The 11,782-nt window shown below is 41.4% G+C and overlaps 1 protein-coding gene across 1 annotated transcript in view; it reads right to left on the reverse strand.

Moving 5' to 3' along the window:
• Positions 1-8,932, reverse strand: part of KCNC2 (potassium voltage-gated channel subfamily C member 2) — a 184,490-nt gene extending 175,558 nt beyond the window's left edge. The window contains exons 1-2 of the mRNA XM_028091341.2: positions 8,843-8,932; positions 6,967-7,672 (exon numbers count right to left, since the gene is read on the reverse strand). Coding sequence (XP_027947142.1) covers positions 6,967-7,653 — 687 coding nt within the window. The 5' untranslated portion in view covers positions 7,654-7,672; positions 8,843-8,932. The remainder of the gene's footprint in view (positions 1-6,966; positions 7,673-8,842) is intronic.
• Between the last annotated feature and the right edge of the window lie 2,850 nt (positions 8,933-11,782).

Below are 11,782 nucleotides of genomic sequence, written 5' to 3' on the forward strand. Positions count from 1 at the left end.
TAATACACACACACATGCACGCACACACTAATATTCTCAAATCAAAATTTTAAGCCATATTCCTACAAATCTCTTCCATTGTTTAACCCTATAAAAATTTTACAAACATATTCCCTGAGTATGTATCTATGTTAATGACAGTGAATGTAAATATGCATATCTTTTTATGTAAATATGTATGTCTTGAAATAGAAAAACTACCTTCCCAAAAGAGAAATATGGAATACTATAATACATATATACATTTACCTTGAAATAGTCTTCATTAATGAGCACATTAAAATATAAATTTATTTGAAGTGTGCTAGACAACATACAATTCTCTATGCTCATTCTGATAGAATGAGTTATGAAAGAGATTAGAACGAAATAATTTGACATTATTTTGTAAACACTTAGATGAGTTAAGCATATCCGTAAATCCTGAAGCGAGTAAGACTTTCCCTTCTGTGGAAGATACAGGAAAGGGAAAAGGGTGGTGTCTTTGACAAGGCACTTTTCAAATGGAAATAAAACTGAGATTATCTAATCAGTTATCCTTGTGGTGGATGGATATACACCTGCACTGAAACTTAGATTTAGGAAATGACAGAGCCAATCATCTTTATGGGTTTCATGACAGAGCCACAGCAAAATGATTTCCTGAGATCAATATGTGGTTGAGGGAAAGCTGTTTTCAATGGAAACAGGAAGCCAGGCGCTAACCTGTTTCTATGGTAACCAGAGCAGCAGCTACCCAACAGCTGTAGGAAAAAAAGGGCAGAAAGTTATAAGTGTAAAAAAAACAAACACAAAAAAATCAATACTGGTTTACCTCATTAGTGTAATGGTCCTTAGAGTACAATCACAAGGAGGGCAGACATTTTGTTCCTCAACCGCCCCACTCCCAGGGGTTTTTAGCAATTAGTATCATTATTTTTCCTCCAAACCTCAAAATCTAAGAGCTAGAAAGAAGTTTAGATACTAGCTAGTCAATGTGTCATTCCCATTTTCTTTTTTTCAGAATAAATCAAAGGAAATCAAGACTCAAGGAAACGAAGTAAATTCTCCAAGGTCACACAGCTGGTTTGTAAAATCTAGGTTAGTGCATACGTCTCATATATCCCACTCCAGACAGTTTTCCAATGCTACTTCCATATATTCTCAACTCGCTCTCTCGTCCTCCCAAACACCCACATTTTAGTCACTTTCTGTGAAACTATTAACGACATAATATTAAAATTAATCACCACCGTTCAACCTATAAGATATATATATATATACACACAACAGAAAAGAGAGCACTGTTTTTATACATATGGGGGGGGGAGAGACTGCTCTTCTAAAAAAAAACCTTTTGTATTTCGAAAAGAATTGAATTAAGTTTGTATAATATATTTATGGTTATTGTTTAGACTATGTTGCTACTATGTATTTCCTTCTGGAGATCCGTGTTGCTTTAATTAGTCCTTTAGTGCCCTTACCATTTCATTTGGACATATTTTTAAAGGTTGCCATAATAAAAGTATATGACTCAGAAGTTCAAAAAATATGAGACTTTACTGCATTTACTTTTTTTTGTAGTAGTAGTAAAAATAAATGATAATGATATACACTTTCAAATAGGAAAGGTTGACCTGTATTTCTATATAAGCCTACACATTCCTTATTTTCAGTTGCTTTGAAAATAAGCTTCTTGACAGAGAATTTCCTCGATTCTGATTAATTTTGTCAACTCAAGTCTACAAATGAGCACTTAACAAAATATCACAGAAAAAAAGTCATACCTGATCTGTCCAACTACATTCACTTTTGGCATACCTAATGCCCAGCAATGGATCAAATCACCTAGTTTGCAATCAAATACACAACTCAAAATACAATTTTCTAATGAACTTCCTTGATTCTTTTAATGATGTATTTAATTAGGTACTCTCTGAACCTATCCAATACTCAGAATATAAGCAAAAATTAAATTAATCTGTGATCTGTACAATTAGTGGCCTGAAAAGGGTCAAAAGTTACTTATTTATATGCGCAAATGCAAAAACACCATACTATTTATAGCAGACTTTTTTCAGAGATCCAAAGTTTGGATTTGCACTGCCATATAACTGGCCATGACTTTTAATTAAAATGTAAGGTATGAAGACACTTGACCACACCCTAAACAGTTTGGTTGTTTTGTATAAGTACAGCCTTCATCACATTCTCCAATAATATTGCAAAGACAGAGCCTATAAATCACCTTACAAACAGAAAAATCAAAATTAAAACAGCCTAACACTTTCATAATAAGATAAAGACTAACAATACCTTATCATCATTTCTAAATAGAATGTTTTCCTGAATGTGTCAGGCAATATTCCCATTTGAGCTGTTTTTTTCGTTGTTTGTTTTTTGAGGAAAATTTATCTTTAACATCTCTCGAATTTTTTTGCATTTCTTAATTTAATAGATAATGTTTTTAAGAAATGTTTTATTATAAATAGGGTAGTGAGCTTATTGAGGGCAGAGGACTATATCTTCTCCATTCATTCCCAGTAACTTCCATAGTTGAGGGACTGCATAACCAATATTTGTTGACTAAATAAATATTCTAAAATTCCTAACAACTGACAACAATATTATATGAACAAGCTGTATTTGGCCGATAATTCTTTGAATTGGAACAATATTTACCAAAGAAAAATTAATACTTTTTTCTTTAATCTTAAAATATGCCTCAATTATCCTTACTTTAATTTTTTTAAATTAAATGTTACACTTTAAGCTAGCAAATGGTTATTTAGATCACTTCTTTACTATTTTGTTTTGTGGTTTGAGGAAGAGGAAAAAATGATCCGTAAAAAGTAAATAAAGTATGTGCAATTTTGAATCCAATTCTATATGTTGAAATTTGAATTTTAATAGTTTTGAGGAGTATATTTTAATAATGCTGTGGAAATAAACCAATTTAAAATGTTAATGAAGTAAAGATTTTCAAGATTAAAAAAATGATGGATTCACTATCACAACCCATGTATGATTCAGGATGATTTGCACATAATGATATATTAGATAAAGATCCAGAGATTGTATATAAAATGATCTAGACCCAAAGACCAAAAAGCCAACATCTTAAATGTGGTTTCATAGCAGTTATTCTTTTTACTGTTGGGGGCACCTGAGTGACTCAGTCGGTTGAGGATCTGACTTTTGGTTTCAGCTCAGGTCATGATCTTATGGTCGTGGGATCGAACCCCAGTACAGGGCTCTGTGCTCATCAGGGAGTCTACCTCAGATTCTCTCTCTCTCCCTCCGACTCACTCTCTCCCTCTTTCTTAAATAAATAAATAAAATTCTAAATAAATAATAAAATAAAATGCTCTTTTAAATTAAAAAAAAGTCCTATCAGTTAACCAACAATATACAAGTCACCAAGGAAGAGCCACCCTGTAAAGTAGAACCTAATTCAATCACCTTCACTCCTCCCAAAAAATAAGTAAAAAGAAAGGAGATAAGGAGAACTTATAACAGCTCTCAGCTCTTTAATATAGGGAAGAAATTATTTAAAATATTTTGATTCTAGTATTTTGCCTTTATCTTATTTTTTTTAACTTCTAAATAATCTAGAAGTTCTATCAAAGAATTTCTGCTTGGCACCCGTCTACTTACCTATGATCTAATGTTTTCAGAGGAAAGCACATACAAGCCTCATTTCCCTCTTAAACTTAGATATTAAATTGGAAAGATACAATGCACAACATTTTCACAAATACATCTATGCATCCTTGATTTTTGCTATTTGTAAATATCACTCAATGGCTCAACAGCATAATCTCTCCTTTTCTTTCCTGATCTCATTTTCTCCAGAACAGGTTTCCATGACAACTTATATGTGATTTTTTTTTTTATAAATTTCTATTTTGGAATACTATTCTTAAGGGTAAGAATTCATTTAAGTACAAATATAAAGTTACCAAGTTAACCTAAACAATTTTGACCTTTCAAATATGTATTTACATCATAAATTTAAAGCAATAGAAGAGGGAAATGCCAACTAAAACAGAAAGCAAAAATACAATGTTATAAAATTAAATTAATTATCCAGTTCCTATCACTGTTGTTTCAGTGTGGCACTTAAGATCATAAAAGTTAGAAATAAAACACTTCTATTATATAATTGTCAATCTCCTCAATATTGGGAAAAGATAAAGATGATGATGACAGGTATAACAAACTGAAAAAGGAATTCAGACAGTTAAAAATGTTCAAGTATATCAATAAAAGATGAACTAATGTAAAAAAAGTAAAGAGGGTTTATAAAAGTTAAATACTTAACTGCTATTAAGAATGAGACTTGTGGCAGTAAGACCACAGCTGAAGCAAACCACTTGATAATTGATTTATGTCTTCTAGAATCATGTCCGTGCAAAATATAATTTCATCCTGTGACCGACCTCCCAATGTAATTCTATTTATCAAACTAGTCAGATAACATTAAGTCAGGCCATCATCTGAACTAAGAGTTCATATAAAAATATTAAATCACATTTAAGTAGAACGGCAACTTCTGGTTACTCTTTTTTAGGCAACCCCTAATAATTTGAAAAAGGATTTCCCTGAAGACAAGTCCCACAAATGTTAGCCAGTCTGAAAGAAAGAAAAACACTACGTATTGACTGGTCAATAAAAATGCAAAGTTCAAACAGGGTTCAAGAAGTCAATTTGAATTCCATATTTTCACTCTAATGTTGGGCAGTGAAGGGTAAAAATTCTACCAAAGTCCTGGAATACATATATTGTTTAAAAAGTCATAGAGGACCTTTCAAAGTTCGAATTCTAGAAAGTGCCTTATGCTGCATTAAATCTCAAGAGCAACATGATCCGTGGAGATTTCATAAGCCAGTCAGTTATAATCAGTGGTTGTGGTAAAGAAGGACCTGGGGAGGATGTCATGAGACCTCCAGCATAATTTTGTATCTGCTATTAACTTGCTGTATGACCTTGGCCATCACTTAGCATCTGCAGTCCTCATTTTCCTCATCTATAAAATAAAGGGTCTTCATGAAGTGACCTCAAGGAAATTTTCCAGGTCTGTGATTCTCAGCTGATTCTGCTTCTAATGGCTCTTTGACCTTGTGTTAATCTCTAATATATCTGTGTTCTTTCCTCACCTGATATACCCTTAATATTGTTACAATGAAATCTTAGTAGGATTTTTTTTAAAACTATTTTCAAGTTAATAATCTACCCTTTGACCAATAATCAATAAAATCAATTTCCATAGCAATAATAAAAATTGAATACCATCATAAAGTTTTTGCTATGCAATCTAGCCTATAATAAAAGACATTATATTATCATGAGGAAAGATAATAAAGCATTCTGTCTCTTTTATAGCGCGCTATCTGGAAAAAAAAAAAATCACATGATGAGCCTGAAAACAAATTCAGATTATCTTTTTAGCCACCAAGTGGAAAGAGCACTGTGGCACTCAGCTGGAATTGAAAAAAACACAGATGTAATTGTCATGAGTCTGTGATTTAACTTAAGTATATACGCACTTGTTTTTGTTTTTGCTTTAAATCCAGCTGTTGCTGAATTTATAGAATGGTCTTAAAAGGAAGATATCAGAGTTGAAGTTATTGATTCTATATTCAAATATAATAATGTGGACATAGTAAAATTTATGTATGCATTTAAATGCCAGATCCAACAGAGGAGCAATGCTTGAAATTGTCTCTTTCATATTCTATTTCAAACTGAAAACAAAACATATCCTCAGACTTCTAAAGTGGTATCAAAAACACATCTTCTGACAAGTTATTAGATTGACAGCTGCACAATATCTCAGATGCAGAGACTTCTGACATACAGAAGACAATAATGAGGATGGAGCCAAAGTGAGGCTGCCTAAGGGGTATTTTTTCTGGGTGTCAGAAGCAAACCAGAAACATGCAGTCGCAAAGATCTAACTAAATACACTACTCCATTCTCGTGTATAATTAAAAACCGTGCACATACTGTATAATTTTTGGTTATTTATATTTCTTTTATTTCCTTTAAACTGGAGAAACTATTATTGGTAACTTTTACAGTCCCTTCATGGGATTCTGAAGAATTAATTGGGAGTGTCAAGGACTAAATTTAAACTGTCATTCAAGCTAGAAACTGCAAAGAAAAATTGAGGACAGAGTCACAATCTAAAGAAGTAAAATAAAGTTTGCAACAATCTAAATTACCCAGATTTAGACAACTGGACTAAACTAGCATCACCAAAGTGACTGATTCACATTCAACCTGTAAGAAACACAGATACAGCCCAAGGCGGAAAGGACCAGACTCCACAATTCAATGTGCAGGTGGGCTCTCTGGTCAACTCACTGGGACAAACAATTCAGCAGTCTTCTCCTTTGGAAGGAGACAGGCCCAAAGGAGATTCTCTTCACAAAATGACCCCCCCCCCCCCGGAGGCACAGCCTCTCCCCACCCAGCCACCTACTAGATTCCATTTCCCCACCTCTGTCTTCAGCTTAGATCCCTAATTGGAGCCACTGCTTTGAGTCAGATGTGAAGGAGTGTCAGGCCTCAACTGAAAATGTCAGATCGTGATGACCTGAAGAAACATCCAAACTAAAGGAAAAGTTGGAACAAAAGAGTCAGGAAAAAAATAATCAGGACGAAGCACGATACCAGTTTCAGGGCAAGGCTCCAGACAGACTTGCTCCCCGAGAGGTCGACATTTGCCCTTTAGCTCCCATCTGCTAAAGTAAATCTCAGTTCGAGTGGAGGATGAAGGGGACGGACCGGGAGCACGGCGGCCAGGGTCCCTGAGTTTACCTGACACCAGATGGGCTTCTAATCTCCTCCTTAGGGAGCCCTGATCTCTTCTCCCGCCCACCCCCTCCCGCGTCCCAGAGGCCTTTGGTGGAAAAGAACAGAAAATTGGGGAAGGAGTTGGAGGGGCTGGAGCAGCAGGGAAGGGGGCGGTTCTGGCCTTACCCTGGCGGCTCTGGACGAGTAGGGGTCCTCGAAGAGGGCCCACATGCGGGGCTGCAGCCTCTTCCAGCGGCCAGACTTGCCGTCGGGGCCCCCCAGGCCCGCGGCATCCTCGATGCCCAACCTCTTGGCCGCCAGGTCCTCGTCGTCGCCGGGGTCGCCGCCGATGAGGTCGGGGGTCTCGAAGATGTCGAGCGCCTCCTCGGCGTCGCGGTGCTGCCGGTAGGTCATCCAGCAGCAGGGCTCCACGTCCGTCTCGTCGATGCCCCAGAAGGCCAGCTCCTCCTCGAAGAGCGGCCCGCACACGTCGGCGGGGCAGTGCAGCTTGCCGGTGCGGTAGTAGTTGAGCACATAAGCGAAGACGCCCGGGTGCCGGTCGAAGAAGAACTCGCGGCCGCCCCCGGGGTGGTCGCCGCCGCCGCCGCCTCGGGGACTGCAGTTGCCCGCGCCTCCCTCAAAGCAGCCACCCGGCCCGGGGGACAGTGGGGGCGGTCGCGGCGGCGGCGAGAGCGAAGGGGGCGACGGCTGCAGCTTGTCGCCCGCCGCCGTCAGGCAGTCGCCCTGGGGCTCCGAGGCGGCGAGAAGGGCCAGGCGCGTCCCAGGCAGGGTCTTGAGGGTGCTGCGGTAGGTTTCGTGCCGGGTGCCCCCGACATTGAGGATCACCCTCTCGTTGTTCTCGATCTTGCCCATCTCTGTGGCTCAGACATGACTGGGGGGAGGCGAACACAGCGCCAAGTTAAAGATCTCGGCCGTCAGAGCCGCACCATGACCCCCACCCCCACGCCGAGCCCGAGTCCCAGGATGCAGGCTTGGAGACAGGCGAGGGGCAAGTGACCCTCCCAGAAGGAGATGCGCGCCCAGCCCTGTCCCCGCCTCAAGCAGCACACCTTCCCCAGGCTTCCAGAACACCAAGGAAAGTGGTCCCTGCCTCCCTGACCTTCCAGGACACTTTCTTTCCTCCCTCACACCTTTCTCCCCTTCCTCTGATCTCTCCTACTTCATCTTTTCACCCTTCACCCTCCCTCCCCTCTGTCCCCTCTCACAGAAAACCTGTTTCTAGGCCCGAAGCCCCATTCCTCTCCTCTCCTCCCCCCAAACCCCTTATCTCTACTTCCTAGACCCTTTCTCCCCCTCTCTTGCTCCTTACTCTCCCCCTGCATTGGCCCCTCTCCTCCCCTCCCCTAAACCCTCCTTCCTCCTTCCTCGACCTGGAGGCAGTTGCCTTAGGCAAGGAGTTTCTCCGCTGAGGGAACTTGGCAGTGTTGGGTGAGAGCCCCCAGACCGGCCGGAGAGCCCCCATTCCACGCGTACCCTCGGTACTCTGGACGGCTCGCAGCGCCCTGGCACTCGGGGAGTGCCCTTTGCCTGCCCTGTTCTCGGTTCACTCCCACTCTCCCTCACGGACCAGGCAAAAAGACTGAACGCTCCCTGCTGTTGCCTTTCACCAAGGAGACCTGTGACTAATTTCCTGATCCAATTTCCTTTTCACATTATTACCGTTGTTGTTGTTGTTGTTGTTGTTGTTGTTGTTAATATTGTTATTACTTGGGAAAGGAAACCACTAACTAGGTTTCATTTTTTAGAATACGAATGATCAGTGCATCCCACCCCATCCCCCTTCCCAAGAAAAACAAACGTCTGGGGGATGGAGAGTGGGGGGGTTGCTTTCTAGGAGGGGCGAGACCCTGGGAAAAGCCACTGGAGGCACACCCCCCGGATCCCTGAGCTGACAGTGTCCCCGTTCCCAGTCTCCCAGCCACCTCTCCCCAGGGCTTCACCTCCACATTCCCATTGCGGAAGGGGGCGGGGGCATGCCTGTCTGCAGGGTCGACATGCCCTTCCCGACAAATCACCCCCTTTCCCTCCCGCCCCCAGATACCTTAACGAGACCGACAGAAAAGTGGTTCTGCTTTGGTTTCCGAGTGGACGAGGTTCTCCGGGCAGCCGGACTGAGTCCTGACACCCAGCCGAGCCGCCCTTCTCCAACGAGAAACTACTTGTTGGCGTTTTCCGGGTTCAGGTGGTTGGGCCGCTTCTCGGGGCGCTGGGGTCGCGGAGCCAGCCCCCGCCGGCCGCCGGCCGCTCTCCCCGCCTTCATTCTGCGAGCTGCCGGCTCGCCCCGCGCCAACCTCCGCGCCCAGAGTCACCATCGCGCAGGGCTGGGCAAACCATGGAGCTCGGGGCGGGTCCAGCCGGCGCTCCGCGACCTCGCCGGGAGCCGGCACAGCGGCTGGCCGCGGCCACGGCGGAGCTGACCGGAGGTCAGGACGGCTCACCCACTTGAAGGGGAAGTCACCCGGCTCCGACCCGGACCTGCAGGTTTTGTTTCTCCCCCGAAAGCAGCCGCTGCTAGTGCTGTCCCTTCCGCACCACTCGCCGTCAACCACCCGCGCCAGAGCACAGAGCTCAGGAAAGGGTGGGTGGGTGGGTGGGTCTGGGGAAGCTCTCTTGTACCAACCAGGTTCATATATTTTTCTTCCGTGAAGCTCTATCCCCACCCTCTCTGGAGCTTCTGCCTGCCTTGTTTACACCCCACTCTCCACACCCTTTCTCTTCCCACTGCCCCACCCCTCCCAACAAGTGAGAGAGCATCTCTAAGACCAATTCCTTTTTTTTTTTCCCCTTAATGACAGCTGATGGGAGAGAGAGGTCTACTTACAGGTGATAAGTGAGTCTTGTTTCTCGCGTCTTACACATGGCTCTGGCTTGCTCTTTCCAGTCAAATGTAGGTCTCCAGTCACCACATCATGGTTATATAAAACAAAACAAGTTTAAAAAGTTTATTCCAGGAACATAATCCTCTAGCAAGTGAAAATTCAGGTTTCTTTATCAGAAGCAACAGAGGCGAGCTACAGATATCCAAGTACAAAAGCAATTATCTAATTAGCCAATTTCTTCCTCTCAAATTTTTATTGGGCCTTGTATTAGTTTGTTAGGGCTGCCATAACAAAGTACCACAAACTGGACTGTTTAAACAGCAGAAATTTATGATCTCACAGTTCTGGAGGCAAAAGGTAGAAATTAAGGTGTGGTCAGGGTTGGTTCCTTCTGAGGGCTGTGAGAATTGGACCTATTCAGGGCCTCTCTCCTTGGCTTGCTGATGGCTCTCTTATCCCTGGGGTCTCTTCACATCATTTTCCCTTTATGCATGTCTGTGTATCCCTTTTTATATAAGAACACTTGTCATAACAAATTAAGGCCCACCTTAATGACTTCATTTTGACTTGATCACCTCTGTAAAGACCCTATCTCCAAAATAAGGTCACACCCTGAGGCACTGGAGGCTAGGACTCCAACATCTTTCTGTTTTGGTGGGGGGGAAGGGGGATGGCGCTGGGACACAGTTCAACCCAGACCATTTCACACCACCAAACAGAGCGTGTGTTTCTGTGTCTGTGTGTACGTTGAGAGAGAGAGAGAGAGAGAGAGAGAGAGAGAGAGTGAGAGACTCTATTCCACAGGTATAGCTTGAAAGGATTGAAATCCGTGGAGTAGGTAAAACACCAGGTTGTTCGTGCGAAGAAGTCTCTTTGGAAAACCTATCAATATTGACACCGCGATTGAGAAAGTGCAAGAGTTATGAATTACTATATAAGAAAGTTTTCACAATATATAGGACTGTAAGGTGGGCAGTTAAATATAAACAGTTCCTTAAGAGATCATCTCTCTGTTATGACAGTAGATCATTAAACAAAGTAAAGAACTAAAAAGTGTCTGGAAAGTTATTGATGTCTGGGAAACCAATGTAAGAAAATATGATATGTATCCATTCATAAGAAATTTACTAACAGTATGTCAGTCCATGTGTAGTAATAACCTCAGGAACAGCTATATGGACGCAACCTTGTGACAACAAAAATTTGCCTTTACTAACACACAGACATGCACACACACAGAAGTGTAAAGCTTAACTGCTGACGGAGTGATTCTAGTTTAGTACTATTATCAATCTCTGAGGCATTTCTTAAAATAAGTGATAGTAAATTTCAACTGCCAGAAAATTTCCAAAGAAAAATTATATTCAAATTATAACATACATTCTCATATTATCTAGATGGTTCCTTATATAGCTTAATGTAAATTCAATAAGAAGAAAAAGGCATATGGTTTGCTTTAAAATAAATTAGCAATAGTAAGTGTAGTAACAGAAGCATTTATAATAATAGATAACATTTACTGAGATCTTACTATGTGCAAAACGTTTTACATGAATTACCCCCTTTTAATTTAAATGGAGGAAATATTCACATTAAATTATAAGACTTCCAGAAAGATAACTCATACAGATGGCAAAAATCAATAAGGGAAGCCTTTAGCTTGATAAAATTAAATTTGTATTATGAGGGATCTACAGAGAAACCAAAGGCGGGGGCGGGGCGGGGCGGACCGGGAGTGCTGCAAAGGACTCATGGAAGGGAAATGAGAAAGCAAAGGTCTAATGAATCAATTTGAGCCTAAGGTTATATAAGCTATCTAGAAATAATCACATCGACAAGAGGATCATCTTTTAGAAGAATCAGACTTCTCTTGTGATTCACAAAGCATTAGATGTGAAACTAGAGAACATTTCAGATAAGTTTGAAAATAAGAACGTGGAAAGATAAAAGGAAGAGATGTGCATACCAATGGAGAATTGATAAACAAAGCAGTGAATGAAATACAGTCTCTCTCTCTCTCTCTCTCTCTCTGTCTCTCTCTCTCTTTTTTCTGGTCAATATAAGAGGGGAAGATCTTAAGACAAATATCCAGGCTTCATTATATAAGACAGGAGAGAACAGAAAACCCCTCCAACTAACTAACTCCCTGATCCTTCTGTAAA

The sequence above is a fragment of the Eumetopias jubatus genome, unplaced genomic scaffold, assembly GCF_037043125.1.
Source record: "Eumetopias jubatus isolate StellerSeaLion01/CBP00866 unplaced genomic scaffold, mEumJub1_p1.0 scaffold_8, whole genome shotgun sequence".
Lineage (NCBI taxonomy): Eukaryota > Metazoa > Chordata > Mammalia > Carnivora > Otariidae > Eumetopias > Eumetopias jubatus.